The 17292-nt window shown below is 45.8% G+C and overlaps 2 protein-coding genes and 1 long non-coding RNA gene across 9 annotated transcripts in view; 2 read left to right on the top strand and 1 right to left on the bottom strand.

The window, feature by feature from the left end:
- The first annotated feature begins 118 nt into the window (after positions 1-118).
- TTC19 (tetratricopeptide repeat domain 19) lies at positions 119-8691 on the top strand. The gene is made up of 10 exons (XM_021007041.2): positions 119-317; positions 449-594; positions 1121-1231; positions 1775-1813; positions 2119-2175; positions 2743-2804; positions 3346-3440; positions 4339-4493; positions 6505-6667; positions 7086-8691. The coding sequence occupies exons 1-10, from the start codon at positions 119-121 to the stop codon at positions 7211-7213; spliced, it is 1155 nt and encodes a 384-aa protein (XP_020862700.1). The 3' UTR covers positions 7214-8691.
- Positions 8692-9373: 682 nt separating this feature from the next.
- The window catches only part of NCOR1 (nuclear receptor corepressor 1), a 185496-nt gene continuing 177577 nt past the window's right edge, over positions 9374-17292 (bottom strand). For all 7 annotated transcript variants that reach the window (XM_078154739.1, XM_078154738.1, XM_078154743.1 and 4 more), the window contains one exon: positions 9374-12392. In XM_078154739.1, the coding sequence (XP_078010865.1) occupies positions 12205-12392 (188 nt within the window). In that variant the 3' untranslated portion in view covers positions 9374-12204. The remainder of the gene's footprint in view (positions 12393-17292) is intronic.
- On the top strand, positions 12391-16904 carry LOC110222201 (uncharacterized). The gene is made up of 2 exons (XR_002328309.2): positions 12391-13459; positions 13548-16904. It is a non-coding gene; the product is annotated as an uncharacterized LOC110222201 (long non-coding RNA).

The raw sequence follows: 17292 nt of genomic DNA, 5'->3' as shown, positions 1-17292 counted from the left end.
GCCGCGCTCGGTCCCCCCGGGCCAAGCAGCAGAGGCCAGAAGGCGGCCGCGTGACGCGCTGTCCGGAGCCGTCTGCTCCTTCCGGGGCTCGTCCCCTGCGCGGACCCATCCCCCCGGGATGTGGGGCCCGTTGAGTCGCAGCCTCAGCCGGGGCCTCCTGGCGGCCGCGGGCCGGCGGCGCCGGGGCTACGCGCGGCTCCTGCTGGCGGGGCCCCGCGGCGGTGGCAGCGGCCGACGGGGCACCGACGTGGCCGCCAAGCCGCCCCGCGTCGGGCAGGGCCGCTCGGGCCGCGGGCTGTGCGTGGTGGCGCTGGCGGGTGAGCGGGAACGGCGGAGGCGGGAGCCGAGGGCGGGGGGAGGGAGGGCGGGGGCGGAAGGGCGCCCGTTGCCATGGCGACGGCGCCGCGTTGCCGTGGTGATCGGACGGCCCGCCCCCTCTCGCCCGCAGCTCTGTCGTGGTTTTTCAAAAGCGCCCCCGCCGAGGTGGAGGAGGAGGAAGAGGAGGATGACGACGAGGAAGAGGAGGAGGAGGAGGTGGAGAGCCCGCCCTCCGAGACCGAGCTCAAGATCATAGAAATGCTAAAGCGGGCCAAGGTGAGGCCCCGCGTGAAGACCTGTTGGGAGGGGAGAAATGCCCAGCCCCCTCCGCCCCTCCTCCTCCCGAACGTCTTCAACCAGCCCCACCCCCAGGCCTGGCGAAGGGACTTGTCGGGGTCCCCAGCCCCTCCGGGGGCTTCGAACCCCTGGTGTGCCCCCCGGGACAATTGTAAGATCTAGGCAGAATATAAGGAAAAAGGCCGTCAGGGAACTTTGTGAAGGTCAAAAGGCAGGCCGGCAATGTGACGCCCCTTGTATGATCGATAGCACATCGGCCTTCTCAAGGGGAAGGGGAGGGGGGCGAGGGAGAGAATTTGGAACTCAAATTGTTGAAGAAAAAAAAAAGAATGTTAATTTTTTATGTAATCGGGAAATATTCAATGAAATAAAAAGTATATATCTATCTATATATCTATATATATATCTATATATATCTATATCTATATATATATATTTTAGAAGCCAGCCATGGTTGCATTTCACCATCCCTCTTTTGACGTTTTCCTTTGCACTCGGCTTGCAGTTGAGTATTATGAAAAAGGACCCTGAGGAGGCAGAGAGAATTTTACATGAGGCCCTTCATCTTGCTCATAAGGCAGATATCAAGAAGGCCATCATCTACACCTATGATATGGTAATTCACTCCCTACTGTTGCTGGGCCAAAAGCAGGAGAGGGGTTGTTGCAAGCCTCCTGCTTTCTGTTTCTGGGTCTCAAGAGCATAGAACATATAAGTTGATTTGTCGTGTCTCAGTTTTCCCCTCTGTAAGGTGAGTTTAATTTCAGTGTTGGAGGGGGCTGTTAATAATTGTAAGCTCAATTCTTATGCATATGGTCAGTCCACAAGCAGTTAGTTATTAAGGGTCTACTGTGTGTCAGGCATTGTGGTGGGAGCTGAAGATTCACCATGACATATTAACATTTGCTTCTATAAAAATGTTCAGGGAATTTTCAGAAATGGGTAAGTGCTAGCCTAGTCATTATTGGCAGGGTTTGAAGTACCTGCCCATTACTGTCCTTGTACAGTGATGACTTCTAATCAGTGACAGTCCTTTTGATCATGCTCACCACTCACTTTAAGAAAAGAGAGGGAGACGATCTTAGAGTCTGATAAAAATTATGGGAGCCGTGCACCAATTAGAAAAGTAATTTGGGTTTGGCTTCTCTTTCCTTTACAGATGGCTAACTTAGCGTTCATGAGGAATCAGCTTGAAAAAGTAAGCAAGTGTGTTGTTAGCATCTAAGTCCATGAAAGATTAGGCTTGAAGTTCTGGGGGATCTTTGATTGGGAGCAGATGATCTAATTTAAGGCGAAGTCGTACTGTGTCATAGCGTTCCTTAAGATCTATAAATAGACAGACTCGGGAGGCCTGCCATCTCCTGTCACCTCTTGGTGTCCTTTAGCTTTCCTTTTAGACAGTTATTCTGTAAACCCCAGGTTGGAAACCCTCATCTTAAGTTTTCTGTGGCCGTTGGTGGAGTGGTGGGATTGGTTATACAATATTGTTATTTCTTATTTTAGGCAGAAAAGCTCTTTAAAGCAACAATGAGCTATCTCCTGGTTGGGGGTATGAAGCAGGTAAGAATAGTAACTTGTTAGCTATGAGTGGTTCCAAATCAGCATCTTTACGAAAGGGCCTTTCTCATCGTGTACGTTTTATTTATAAGCAGAGCAGATCCTCCCTCCTAACCCTCCATCTCCCACCTCAGAACAGGAATGCCAGCCTACAACCATGCTGGCCTGACAGCATGGAGAACTGAGGAAAGCACAGTGCCTGGCATGTAGTAGGTTCTTAAGTGCTTGGAAATTGAGCTTTTAAACCAGATTGCTGTGACCATGAGTCAGGACCCTGATGTATGAGGTCATATGATATGGTTTGGTACATGGAGGGCTAGAGGGAGACTTGAGGTCAAAGCCACCAGTAGGACTTTGGACAAGTCACTTAACCTTTCAGCCTCAGTTTCCTGATCTGTAAAATGTATCCCACAGGGTTGTTATGAGCTAAAATCAGGTAATTTAAATGATGGTCTTGGTAAGCCTTACTATATTATATAAATGACAATTATTATTACATAAAATGGTCTAGGAAGGAATTGTACAGTCTTGAACTCACTGCATTCCATAAATGTCTTTTTCTTCCATTAGGAGGACAATGCAATAATTGAAATATCCCTAAAATTGGCCAGTATCTATGCTACTCTGAAAAGGTAAGTTACGGTAGGGCCCTTAGGACAGCAGGCATCACAGGGCAGGCTTTTGATTTGGGATGTCAGAAAAACATGCTTGTAAAGCCCCTGCTTTTCAGAGGGTCAGGCACCATTAGCCTGTCTGGCATCCCTGACATTCATTTCAGTTTGGCTGTGGGCTGCTTTGTTATATGGGCTTGGATTGATATGCTGCTTTCATGGACAGAAAATAAACATTTACAATCAGAGACTGAGTCAACTGGAAACAGTTGATCAGTGTCAGAACTGGAACATCTCCATCATGGAAATCATGTAGCAGTGTGCCTGGTGCATATCCCTGAAAAAAACTAACCTGAACAATGTGACTTTTTCAGAGAACGAGGTTTGAGTGGTGAGCGGGTGGGAGCCCTGAGAGTTGAATTATTTCCATCTTCCCATTTCACACCTCCCTTTCTGGCGGTGACCCAAACCTTAGCTGGACAAAGAGAAGTCTGGCCGACTCCCATGCAGAATGTCAGGGAGTTTGAAGGTGAACTGCCCGTCCCGGCTCTTTGCATTACAGACAGGAATTTGCTTTTGCTGGCTATGAGTTCTGCATTTCAACCCTGGAGAGAAAAATCACAAGACAGAAGGCATTAACAGAAGAAGTTATGCCAGGTAGGGAAAGCACATCTCACCTGAGAGGATTTCCTAACATTGCAGAAAAGGGAAGGAGGTTTCTTAGTTGAAGTGGAAGGGGGGAGGAATTATGTACTTTGGATGCTAATCAGAGAGAGGTTGTGTTCTGTGCTAATGCTTTGGGGATGGTCATTTTGCTGTTCCTTCAGAACTGACATGGCCACTTTAACTGTCACTTTTTAATGAGCATACAGCCCATGGTCAAGTAGGAAACTGAAGGAGGAAAAAATTGATGTTTTCCTTCCTGTAGTCAGCTCAGCCACAAGTCTGGATCTTTTAAGCTAAAATACCAAATTTCTTTCTTAACCTGCAAAAAACATGAGTCAGGCAGGTAGCAAACTCAGAAAGAGGACAGCATTTCTCTGCCTAATGTGTTAAAGCTCATTCCATTGCCAGCATATTAATAGATTAATTAACTGGGATTGAGTAGGATGAATAATGTGGGAAACTTTAACTCCTGAATTCAGTTGAAACGTGGGGAATTTCCAGACCATCAGATATTTAATAACTGCAAAACACAAAGTCCAGAAGTCAACTCCAAGTCAGTTTCTAGGTATCCAAACCATTTCTGCCTTCCATGGGCAAGTAACCATTAACTGTACTAGTTCTCTTGACAGCAATTTTCGTATATGAATGAACAGAACCTATTTTGATTCTGAGGTTGGTGATTATACCAGGAACCTGGTACTGGCAATGTTTCAGTGCTGCTAATTGTTTCTCACGTTTATACCTAGGAGCTGGGCTCCTTAGGGACTGATGGGTTGATTAACCAGGGAATGAATGAGGACATGACATCAGAAGCTAGGAGGGAGAAGCCATCCCTCGTTTTCCTTCCTTTGTTGTAATGTCATGGCCATCCACATGTTCTTACTTGTAGCGGAAGAGAAAGCCAACACCCATCTCCTCCTGGGCATGTGCTATGACTCCTATGCTCGATATCTCCTTGATATCAGCCAACTGTCCGATGCGCAAAAGATGTATGAAAAAGCGTTGCAGATTTCCAAAGAGATACGAGGAGAAAGACACCCACAGGTGATGACCACTGCTTGCTGCCTTGATGGCTTATTGGTAAATGGTTGTGCGTTTGTTATCCTGCCTTAAAAATCAGAGTGAGGAAGTATAAAGTGAAATTTTGGAATATGGAATGCCATACTACGAGGAGGGGGGAGAGGTAAAACTGCTTATTTGGATCAGTGAGTAAAACTGGGATAGGTGACCTTCAGTCTGCATATGGATGAAGTAACGTATTTCCTGAGGAATTCTAGGGGCAGTCGGTTCCTGAAGACACGGGCTGTGGGTGTTGCTATAGCCAGAAAGGCCTGTACCATGCTGACTATCATCAGAAGGGCTCTAGAAATGAAACAGGACACATCCCCTTCTTGTTCACAACCAGGCCAGGCTTTCCTTTCCTAGCCTGCATGTCCCTTCTGTTTGCCACCCTTAAGGAAAGACCCAGTAGAGCTGGAAACATGCCAGAGAAAGAAAACAGAAAAAGGATTAAAAAAGGTCTGAAGCCTGGAGGAGGCGAGAGGGGAAAGGATGGAGGTGGTCATTGTAGACATTTTCACTAAGTCCCAGAATAGGGTAAGCAGGAAATTGGAAAAGCAAACCTAAGACAAAAAGTACAGTAATGACTTGTTCTGGTTGAATCAAAGAATGAAGTGGCTTGTGTTGTTGAGGACCAGGGCGAGCCCACTTCCTTAAACCACCCGCACCCTTTGAAGCTATCTGAACTCTCCTGCCTACTCAAACAGTTGGACACAATTTAACCTTTACCTCCTGACTCAGGGACCCTTCTGAACCTGTTATTATTTTGAACCCTACGGAGGAACTTCCTTCACTAAATGGCCCCATTTAGCTTTTCTTTCCTTCCATTTCCTTCCTTCTTTGGTGGCTAGATTCTGTAACTGTGCTTGTTAAACTGTATATAAAATAGTGAAGCTGTTTGCCCAGTGTGTAAATCATCTGGTTCTTTTTTCCGTGTGTTTAGGGCAGCTTTTTCAGTAATTGTAGAATCATATCAGTGTTCTAGAGGCAGGGCTTCTGGAAGGCTGACCTCTAGGGTAAGTGGAGTTTTCTTCTGCTGCTTAGTAAATGTGTGGAGCTTCCGAGGTGGTAGTGACAAGGTGAGCTCGTGAACAGGTACAGCTAGAGTCTCAAGGAGGGAGAAGGTCCAGGGCAGCACTTCTGAACACCAGCGCCACAGATGGATTCCAGGGGAGAGGACCGAAGTGACGTCTTTGTTTCAGTGGAATTGGTTTCCTTGATATTCCTTCATATTTTATTTGCAAACGTGACTGACCAATGCTCCAGGCCACAAAGAAAATTAAGAACCTCAGTTCTGTAGGTTAACGATGCTTTCTCATGTAATGTCCTTGGCCTGGTTCCCCAAAGTGTAACTTGTGTGTCCATCAAAGGCGATAGAGCCTAGAGGCTTACAGTTAATTCTCTTTCCCCCCTCATACAGAGTTTCCCCTGGAAATACCAGGCTTTGGCTTAGGTCCAGGCCTTCACAATATTTCACATGGACACTTAACATAGGAAAGGCTTTGCTTAACCTGATGGCAAACACAAAGGACCAACAGCTGAGCACCTAGGCAAGACTGCGCTTCCCTCAGACGTCAGAGCACAGAGAAACCCAGACTCGTTTCTGTGGCAAGGTGTCTGCACGTGTGTGTGGCCCTTCCAGAGAATGCTCTGCGGAGACAGTGGCGGCAGCAAATGGAGCATAGGGGAACCCCCTGGACTGTGGGGATAAGCTGCGCTCCCCAGCACCAGCGATGGAAGCAGGCCACCAACAGGGCAGGGCTGCTCCAGTGTCTCCACTGGCCCCATCCCTTTGCCCTTGCAGCTGAGCGTGTGTCTTTCTTCCCAGGATGGTACAAGGCAGGACATCTGAATGTGACCCTTGTGCTCTTTGCTTGCGTGTGGTGGTGATGCTGGTATGACCAAGGCACCGCGGGGAACCAGAGAAGCCCCATTCAGGATGCCAATACTCACACTATCCAAGCTGCCTTTCCTTTTTTTTTTTTTTCCGATACAGACCGTGGTGCTAATGAACGACCTGGCCACTACCCTGGATGCACAAGGCCGCTTTGACGAGGCCTATACGTACGTGAAAAAGGCAACAGAGCTGGCGAGGCAGATTGAGCACCCAGAGCTTCACCGGGTCCTCAGCAACATGGCAGGAATACTGATGCACAAAGGTATTGGGGAGGGGGAGATGAACTGGGGGCCAGGGGTCGGAGTACAGGAAGCGTTTGGAGAGGTCCCCTCCCTCCTGGAGGGTCTTTTTTGTCCCCTTGTGGCCACATATTGAACAGCAGGTCGGGAAAGGACATTGAAGGTAGGAAGAGTGCCCACTATAGTGCTAGGCCTGAGTTGGCAAAGCATTTGCTGTACGTGACCTCCTTTGTTTCTTGTGCCGGTGAGTCATGCTGAAGACCCTCCAGGTCAGAGGGAGGTCTCCCAGCTCCTCCTGCCTCTGGCCTTCTGTTCCCAAACTTGGAGCTAGCAGAGGAGGGGGTGTCTGAGCTCTGGTGTTTGATCAGTTAGAAGCCTGCTTAGCCTTTTAAATTCTCAAAGTCTCTTAAGTTTTCTGCTTTCACTTCTTCCTGGTTTTAGCAAGCTTTGTTGAAGCCAAATATGTCTACGAGGAGGCCCTGAAAGAGGCTGAGTTAAAGGGAGACGTGGCTTCCATTGAGCACATCAAGGAGGAGCTGACTGAACTGGCCAGCAGTCGAGGCCTTTGACTCGGTTTCACCCAGGGGTAAATCTCTCGGGCGGGTGAGGCGGGGACGTCCCTTACCAAGAGGAAGGCCGATGTGATTCCAGTCAGGAATGCCTAAACAGATGGCTGGAACCGTTCCTATCTGATGCTTAACTCTACCCCCCCCCTTTCAAAAATCAGACAAAACGTACTCTACGCCATGCCTTTTTCTAGAAACAAGCCCTCAGATTGGAGCTTTGTTCTCAGTGTTGGACTCTTCATAGAACCCTTCCACAAGGGAACAGACTGGCTAATGGGAACAGAAGGGAAAGTGTAGTTTTTGTTATGATGCTACAAAGGCTGCTAGAGAAGAAACCTCTTTTTCAAGGCCGGACTTGTTTTGGGGAGTAACAGAGCAGCCCTCATGAGAATTAGGTCACTGATTGAGAATTCTGCAGTCTTTCTTGCTGCTGAGTATTTTTGCCCAGCCTATTCAGAGGGTCACGAAAGGCCTGGCCTTAACTTTGGTTTTCATTGTGATTTTTAAAACACGACATAGCCTCTCTTTCTATAGCCTCTCTATAGCCTCTCTACTCTTCTCTAGTTGTATAGAAAGAGCAGTTCCGATCTAACAAATCAGAGATCAAAGTCTTAAGTTAGCTTCTTTGCAAAGGTAAATTTTGTCTTATCAGGATATACACTGCTTCAACTTTAACCAGTAACTTGGGGGTAGTAGCCACATTCAGTTTCTTGCCAGTGGGTACCAAAGGGAAGAAAATGATGACGTTAGAAAAAGGTTTAGTCAGGGGCCACCAGGACTTTCACTGAATTGTTATTTTAAAAGTATACTTCACTGGCACTTAAAGGCCAGTATCATAATCAGTGAATTTATTCTACCCACTGTCCAGAATTAGGTTTTCATAAATGGGACTGGTGAGCAGGGCAGCTGGAAATGAACCAGCTGCCTGTCCTCTGAAGTGCTCCAGCATTCTAAATGGATGGATGAATAAGACTTCTAACACTCCTGGCTGCCGAGTCCAAAATCGTAAAAAAATCACTGAGTTGTAGTTAACCTGAGTGAGCTGTTAAGTTCTGCAGGAATCTACTTATTCATGTGAAATTGTGTCTTTCAAACCTCCAGGGCTTCTAATTATTTATTCTTAAATGAACCTGCTGTAATTTTCTGTCCTGGGAGGAGAGAAACCTGTCGCTTCAGTCTCATCTAATAAGGTGAGATTTAATCTCCCATGTACTAATTTAAACCTGCTACACTTGAAATTGAACACTTAAAGCAATCAAAATGTGTGTGTGCACAGACACATACACATTCACATCTCATGAAATTTAGTCCTACAAATGACCACTTGCCCAGGGAAAAGTGACGGTTTATCTACATAACTAGTGATGAATGTAAATTTTATTGAACTATTTGTATGCCGTCCATGGAATGGGCGCACTAGTAATATTTTGGTACGTCTGTGGGTTGGATGATCCTAAGTAATAAACTAGACACCAAGATTACTTCTGTATCGAATCATTTTTTAAATCTAGCATTCTAAAGGAATCCAGGTGGGCTTTTTTTTATAGTTTGGCTGAGACTTAAAAAAGCCTTTGAGGTGAGCAGCAACCACAGAGGCAGGATGACCTGGTGGCCCGAGAAGCCCTGGGACATGGCAGATCTCTTTAGCTCTCAGGGGCCCTGGGTGCCACTGTCTCTTGGGAATGGAAGATCCCCTCTGGGCTCACTCCAGTGAACCAAAACCCCAAGTCTGGCCCCAAAAAGTGGGAGAGTCTTGGAAGCCAGGATCCTAGGGAGTGGGAGGCTGAAAGGAGAACTCGCCTACAGGATAAAGAGCAGATGATTTACAAAGGTCTAACTTAATCATGTATTTGCCCATCTACTTCCTTCAAAAAATCCTGAAAGACATAGTTAATGTTCTTTATGTACGTTTTGACAGAGATGCAGCTGTGGTGCTTCACAAGAAAAGTTTAGAACAGGTGGGGATGGGGGGTGGGGGCAGGCCTGTATCTGTGCCCTCCCTCCCACCCTTGCTGTAGCACTTACTCAGAAGCAAGCTTACTTACACACACTCAGGTTTGGGAAAATCCTCTAGAGTTCTCTTCCCTTGGAGGGAGCTACCAACCATAGCGTATTCCCAGTGAGGCTCATCTGCACTGTCGTAAAACGAGGCAACAAAGCACATGGAGAACTAACTGCTCCCCTTTTATTGATTGGTCGGAATCCAGAAGTCACTGGCTACTAAAGACATTGTGTGGGGGGAAGGAGGAGCAGGGGAGGGGGAGAAGTTAAATCTTATCATTACACACGGGTTCTCAAGTCTTAAATGTTTTCAAATCAGAATCAGTGAACACACCAAGATGAAAACACTGTGAAAGCTCAGATCATAAATCGGCACTGAGATGCTGTCCACCTGCTTTTGTGAACCACGACTGGAACAGGACAGAACCAACTCCATAGAGCCAATCTCCACTTGCACCCTGGACGCTGGTTCAAGGTTTCATTCCAAGAACAGGACTTTAGAAGGCCAGAAAGTCTGTGGGCAACAGCAGCTTTAGTGGGAAGGGATGCACTAGAGCAAGGAAGGACTGAGACTTCTGTCACTTTCACAGAAACCCCCATGGCTACCAATGCCCCAATTCACGCTCTGACCCAAGGAGCAGACGCTCTGGGCTTGCTCCACAGGCAAAGCCACTTAAAATACCCCACCTTTCTTGTGCTGGAGGAATAGGAATAGAATGGCTGTCAATCATGAGGAGGAGCGATTAGCTGTATTCTGCTTGACCCCAGAGGACTGAGACCACACGGGGAAAGGGGCAGACTGAGCTGTAGAGAAGACCTTTCCTCCACCTAATAAACAGAGCTGCCAAAAAGTGGAATGAACTATGTGAGAAGATGGTGAGCCTCATGCCCTAGGGGTGCTGGACAGAGGATTCTTGGTCAGACAGGGTTGGACTTAATGGCTCATCAGGAGCTCTGAGGCTCTGTCCAGTCGTACAAACAGAAAGTTACTTCCTCCGAGAGATTAGATAGAACACGGGTTGTGTGGGGGTTTTGGTTCCTACTCTGGGAGGGAGGTGATGAGTATGGCAAAGCATCATGGGTCCACAATTAGAACTGAAAAGTAACCAAGTCTCTATATTTTGACCTCTGTCACATTAAAAAAAAATCATCTTACTAAGAAAACTTGACCAAGAATAGGATTTTTTCCCCTTTTTTTGGGATGGGTTTGGATTTTCAAGCATGTAGAAAAATACTGTAACAGTTGCTGCCTGTGGACTAACAGCATAAAATCATTCAGATTCTAGAAATTTCCCACAGTTAAAGCTGAACAGATAATCAGATGTAATCATCCCATTATAAAATCGGAGGTAATCACAGAACCAAGTGAACACAGATGTCCATCCTTCGTGTATCAGAAACTAAATATTTGAACTCCTTCAGAATTTCTCTTAATGAACCTCAAGAGAGGCCCAGGCTTCTCTAAAGTGTATAAACATGGACGACAGTGGATATTCTTTTGAGGGTTCAGTGTATATTAGTCCCAGCAAATTTTAAACTGTACCTGAACCTCCCTTCTATGCCCTATTTACCCATTTAAAACCCAAACAAACCTGGCATCTTCCCAAGTAATACCTAGATGCAAAGGGAAGGTAGGGATAGACTGTTGCCTGCCTTACATGGTAATAAACACCTAAAATTCAGCAGGCAGTGATTAATGAGATTAGGAAGATATTCTTAAACCATAAATAATTCCTTACTCCAATTTAAAAGTAGCTCAATTAGCCAATGCAGTTAGGATGTCTGACATTAAGTGTGGCCCCAAAACTGGGAAGCAGAGGGAGGGTAAGTACTAGTTTGTGCAAAGAACAGAAGAATGTTAAATTTAGACAGTGACTCACACAGTGTTCAATACGGTAGAGCACAAACTAAAATATCTTGAGACTGGTTAAATAGCTCGATGGCTCTACAAAACTCAAGAAAAAAAAGCCCACACAACAACCAGGGGAAGTTTAACACTTCCCTTGGAACCTGAGACACCCAGCCTTACTTCATCAGCCACCCGATCACGAGGGCCATGGAGATGGGAATGAGACAGTAGCCTCTTTGGATTGCATCAAAGGCAGCAAAGAAAAATACCCAGGGTCGTAGTTAAGTCACCAGTGTGCATTACAGCAAGGTGCACCTCATATGAGCCTCCTCTTCCTTTTCAAGCAGAATCATCACATACCCATGCAATAATATTGCTGCAGTGCTCATTTTTCTTTTAAAAAATGAAAATAAAAGACTGCACTGAAAAAAATGTACACTGTGGCAGAATACTTTTTTAAATGAAGGAAACGTGTTCTCTTCTGCTGGCTGACCCAAATATAATAATGTACAGGTTCTGTCACAGGGTCCACCTGAAGAACTCAACATTTTCATAAAGATTTTAAACATCACTGGGGAAATATAAGGAGAAACATATCATTAAAATACAATGCCCGTGACGGCCAATGCAATGTAACAAGGCCGAATGAGGTTGCTTGGAAGGCTAGAGTTCTGAAGTCACGCTTAAGTTGCTTTAAAAAAGAAAAATCACAAAAATGACCCCCAAAGTCGATGCGCTGATTGGAACATAAGTAAGTACACCAGATACTATAGTGAGGGGAAAACACTGCAAAAAGGTAATCTCTATTTACAGTAGAATGATTTAAAGACATTATGCTTTTCTTTACAATAGATGTAGAACAGGAATTGTCCACTTTTTAAAAACTCTTTACATATTTATCTTCAGGATTTCCACCCTCCACTATTAAAATCCTCCTGACGGGCTGTATCACAGTCATTTTTCTACTTGACTCTCCAAATGAGATTCCATCATTTCTTCATTGTGTGTGGCCCTGGCTCTCCTGGAAAGTCTCTTTGGGCACAAATCAAGAGACAGCTTTTTAGACCCGCAACTGAGAAAAACAAACAAACAAACACAAAAAAAACCTAAAGACCCCTCCCCCCAGTGTCAATCTGTGCATAGTTCATTCATCACTGTCTGACAGCGTCTCATATTGTGAAGAGAGCAGCGGGGCGGGCTCTCGCTCCCACATCCTGTTTGGTGGGTGAGCAGCTGCTTGGCTCACAGATGAGGGGGCGCAAGCGATCGATGCTGGCGGCGTACTGCTGAGCATCCGCATCGTCAAAGGGTTGAAAGGGAACTGCGTTGAACCTGCCAAAAATAAAATTTGGCTTTTATTGATCAATGAATATGGCCTAGGAAAATTTAATTTCCTTCTGTAGAACTGAACAAGAAATCGGCACAAAACTATGGGAGATATGATAGAGTCGTTAGAAGAAAGGGGTAACTTCATACTGGGGAAGAGGCACCACGAACTTCCACGCCACGGAACGTGGCCTACCTGAGAGCAAAGGTGCCTGACAGACTGCACACCCAAAACGCAGCAGTGTTTGGCACTCAATGGGTCCCCTTAGGAGCTTTTTAAATAATGTCACAGGGCATGTGAAGGCAAAACAAAGAACAAGGTGACTGAAGACGCAAGAAAATGCAGCCAATAAAAATATTTAAACCTCTTTTATTGAGTATGAAAAAAGAAAACTGAAGAATGGCTTTATGGCACATTATTAGCAGAAGAATAGTGCTTAGGAGATTTCCAAAGTCTGTAACTCAAGGGGAGGGGCAGAAGGGTCAGGGATAGAGTTCTCATGGGGCAAATGAAGTAGCCGTCCTGAATCCAAGTGGGGGAGGAAGAAGAGGCTGCAGGCTGGCGAGGGAGCACGCCATGGCGATCCTCAAGTCACGCTGGGATCTTGGACCATTTCCCAGCCCCTGCCGCCATCTCCAAGGAACAGGATTCTCAACTGCTTGAGAACTTGGAGACAATCATTGCTCTGAGCTAGATTTAATCAGACTATTTTTTTTTTTTTGCAGCCTGCCACTGCAGGAAAAAGTCTTCAGCTGATATATCGTAAGAATTTTGGAATAACAAGTAAGAAATCGCCTTCAGATAGCACTTTAAGCTTTACAAAGCAGTTTCTTCACCACAACCTTGTGAGGTAGTGAGGACAAAAAATATTTATGTGACTTGCCCATTATCACACAGTCATTTGAGAGCCCGAGTTCAAGGTTCTTTCCCTTCTGTGCTACGAGGAATATTGGCTGAAGAACTAAGTCACCATATGACAGTTATATAATTCATGAATCAGGCCTGGGAAGCAAAAGGTGTTCAGTGCATTCTTTCCCATTGGATTCTCTATTTTCCACTAAAGTGACCTGAGGTAATCCTAAAGCTAACTCACAATCATTATTAATTCTATGGTGCCACTGAAATGCAGGCTGACGGGTCAAACACAATTCTCTTTCTAGGACTAACCCCCGCACAAGAACACGGTGTGGGCCGTGGAGCTGAAGCCATCTTTTGAGATGACGGTTTAAGAAGTAAGCTCGGTAGAGCCAGGAAAATCACAGAAAAAGACCTGAGTGATTCGGCTGCATCATCTCCCCCTTGTTCTGCTATAAGGGATGGATCTCAGGGTGAGGGAACAGGAAAGGAAGCTGATGCTGAGAATATGAGAAAGTTTTCTTAAAAACTGACATGCCTGGAGGCTTTGGGCTGCGCGAGTGAGCCTCCTCACGCCTCTTCCCGTGCTCTAACCATCACTAGGTATACACTGTGACGGACTGGCCGTCTCTCTCAGGAGGCACCTCTTCCAGGAAGGCAGGTCCCAACACACCCATGTACATGCTGTGTAATCTTCATCTCTGCATTCCTGCACATCTGTCCCGACGTGCTGAGAGACTTCTTCTATCTTGACACTATGTGGGTAGCAATGGAATACAGTGGCCAGGCCCTGAGCCCTCCAGTCAAGCATTTCTCCGAATTCTTCATTCGTCCATGAGCCTTAATGCTGCCCTTTGGGTGATCCTCTCTTACAGTCCTTTGGAGAGTGTGATATCTCATGAATCGCAGCCATACATCATTTACTGGAAGAATACCGGGGTTAAAATATGGGCCTTTGTTTCAGGAAGAAGTTGGAGGTCAATAAAAGCACTATACAATTTCCTAAAGTCAAGTTGGCCCACTCTCTCCCTCAGTTCTATCCTGGGCCCAACTCATTGTTCATATACATTATCTGTCCAAGATAGAGGTAGTGATGGACTCTATAGAGGGCCTAGCCAACTGCCTGTTATCTACCACACAGCAGCAGGCATGCTTCATCACTTGGCTTTCCTGTATGAAGAGTTAGGCTGAATTCTTTTGAGTGATTACGATCTCGCCTAAGATCTTCTGGGCCAAATTTCTGCAATCAGCTTGAAGCCATCCATAAGAAGATGCATCTGGAGAGCCTCACCCTCTTTAATTTAGTCTGACCACGGTGACTCCTCTGCACCAGCGGCTAGCTACCACCTTTAGGACAAAATACAAAGACTTTTCCATTGGACTTTTCAAGCTGCACGGAGGTGCTGGGCTGCTTCTATCCTCTATTCCTCCTCAGGCTCTCTGGCCGAACCGGCCTCCTTGCTCTTCTCCAGACACGGCCTTCACACAAGTAAGGCACGGAGCCCTGGAGTCAGGGCTCTGCCTTCTGAGCTTAGGGGACAGCTGAAGGGCCACTTTCATCACCCTGATTCCCTCCATCATGAGTGTTTTTACTCACCTGTATACAAGTAGTTTTCCTTCAGTGAAATACGAGTTCTTTAAGTAGATATACCACCAGCACCTAAGCACAGTGCCTGGTAAATAGTAACCACTTAATAAATGCTTGTGATTGATTAGGGTCTGCACTGGACTTACCTCTGTCACTTACAGGCATATCTTCCTGTTTTTATTTTCTTTGCTTGATGGTAACAAATCAGATACTTCTGAACAAAACAATATGTCCTATCTTTCAAGGAATCTTGTATGCCTGACACATATGGCAGAAACACTTTGCTGGAGGAAGGCCTTGGAGGTGTATGTTGCCCCAACTGAGTCATATGTTTTTTTAGTAGCCAATAAACAGGCAGCACGGTAGGATCCTGTACACTCTGACCCTTTCAATCCACTGTGTGACCGAGACTGAGTAGCAGACCATTTGTGAAAGCCAGCCCGTTCCCTTCTCATACCTCCAAAGGTGCCCTCAGTGTGTGGACAGACCATCACAAACATTGTGTTCAGATGGGAAAGCAGGGCTATGGTCCCCCTTTTTGGTCCCAAAGTCTGAGTTCCTTCTGCACCGTTGCTATCCCTTCCCTCTTACATATACCTGTGAATTGAGGTGCCTCCAGTATGGACCTCCTCTGTGTCCCCTTGGTTTAGTCCAGCTTTGTGCTCTTTGAGGGCCATCAGAGACTAGGATGCGAAGGTGGTGGCCCCACTGGCCTTCATGATGAAAAGAGTTTGTGATAAAGTCTTTACAAATAGCTTCCATTTCTGTCTGTTTTCCTCCCCATCTCCATATCTTCAGAATAACTCTGCTCAGTCAGGTCTTTCTCCGCACTTCTTTTAACCTTGCCTTTCTCTCCACATCTCCTCACTGTCTCATGAGGCGATACTGCTCATAATCTTCCATGATCCTCCTCCCTAAGATTTTACAAAGGCATTTCTATTCTAAACCAACGTTGCCATCAGCTGCCGTCCGTCTCTCTCCGTTTAGTCAGGAGATTAAACTGTACGCTGGCTGAGTTGCTTTCTACACTCTCTTGGTCTCCCAAAACGGTTATAATCTGGTTCTGTTTCTCATTTGGGGGCATCAACAAACATCTTATTTAAATAGGTCAGGTTGAATTTGTTGGTTTTTTTAAAAAATTGAACTCTGCCTTTTTCTATTTGATTATTCTAGTTTTACATGAACATTTCCCTTTGCTCTAAGAAGCTGAGGGTCTGACTGTACACCACACCGTATGTAGGCCTGTATGCCAAATCGGTTACAATTAATCTCCTGTCTGTTAAAATATAATCAATTCCATTTAAAAAGTGTTATTTGGTACTTGGCATATGCAGCACCTCCCAACTCTACTCGAACAAATTATTTAGACAGGGGTTCTTAACTGTTTTTTTGCCATGGACACTTGTGACAATCTGGTAAAGGCCTATGGACTTCTCAGAATAAAGCTTTTAAATGCATCAAACAAAATATGTGAGATTACAAAGGAAACCAATCATGTCAAAAGTTATCAAAATGTCTTTTCTTTTAAGCTTACAGACCCCAGGTTAAGAACACCTGATCCATCACATAAGACGAGGCCCTTGTGTAGCGTACAAACCTTTGGCCTCGTTTCTCATGGCTAACCCTAACCCTAACCTGTTTTTCACCATCCTCCCCCACACTCACCTTGTATTGAAATCACTGAACATATCAAAGTGTATGTTGACTTAACGGGGGAGGGGGGGTTCCCTTCTACTCCTCCTGTAATTTCTCTACTCCCTCATCTTCTGCAGCTCTCCTGTGCATGTGCAACATGTGATTTCATGGTGATGTTGTCAAATGCTCATAAAAAACACCCTCAGCAGAAGCAGTCAAATGTGCCGTGAGACGTTTCTTGAGCCTCTGGACACTCCACTGTCTCAGGCACCGCTTGTCCCTCCCAGGGCTTGGGGTTAACGGGGCTGATGAAAGCCATGCGGCCTGGTAGTGGAAGACCAGAGGAACCAGACGGCCGGCATGCTTTTCTGGGGAATCTTATACAAACTGTTATCAAGAAGAGAATAAAGCTCTTCTATTTCCCTTCATTCCTATTCAATACCTATGGTCATTGTAGAAATATTCCTTTATGAGCATTAGTATTTAGTAATGGGGTTATCCTTTTAAAAAAATTATGTCTCATTGATTCAGTTTCTCAAGATCATAATCTTGTGTTTGGGGCAAACATAAATCTGGCCTCAGACACCTGGTGTCGTCTGCAGAATCTGACGAGGTTGACAGTGAGCTCGTGGCTTGCTAAGAGAGTGGAATGGCAATGGGGAAGAAAAGTGTGCCCTACTGCCAGGATGGCTGGGTATTAGTCCCTGCGTTTGGTGGCTCTGGGGGATGAATTCCATGGCCGGGACAAAGCTGCACATCCATACAAGGTGGCCAACTGGGCTCAGTGGAAGAGTCAGCGAGGGGGTAAAATCACCGCTGGATTCATT

The sequence above is a fragment of the Phascolarctos cinereus genome, unplaced genomic scaffold, assembly GCF_003287225.1.
Source record: "Phascolarctos cinereus isolate Bilbo 61053 unplaced genomic scaffold, phaCin_HiC Scaffold_5;HRSCAF=322, whole genome shotgun sequence".
Lineage (NCBI taxonomy): Eukaryota > Metazoa > Chordata > Mammalia > Diprotodontia > Phascolarctidae > Phascolarctos > Phascolarctos cinereus.
The sequence above is the reverse complement of the archived record's forward strand: the minus strand, read 5'-3'. Positions and strand labels throughout refer to the sequence as shown.

Coding starts and splice junctions, on each gene's coding strand:
- TTC19 (XM_021007041.2), top strand. CDS start 119: ATGTGGGGCCCGTTGAGTCGCAGCCTCAGCCGGGGCCTCCTGGCGGCC. Junction 1,814..2,118: donor TGAGGAATCAGCTTGAAAAA/GTAAGCAAGTGT, acceptor TTCTTATTTTAG/GCAGAAAAGCTCTTTAAAGC. Junction 3,441..4,338: donor AACAGAAGAAGTTATGCCAG/GTAGGGAAAGCA, acceptor TCTTACTTGTAG/CGGAAGAGAAAGCCAACACC.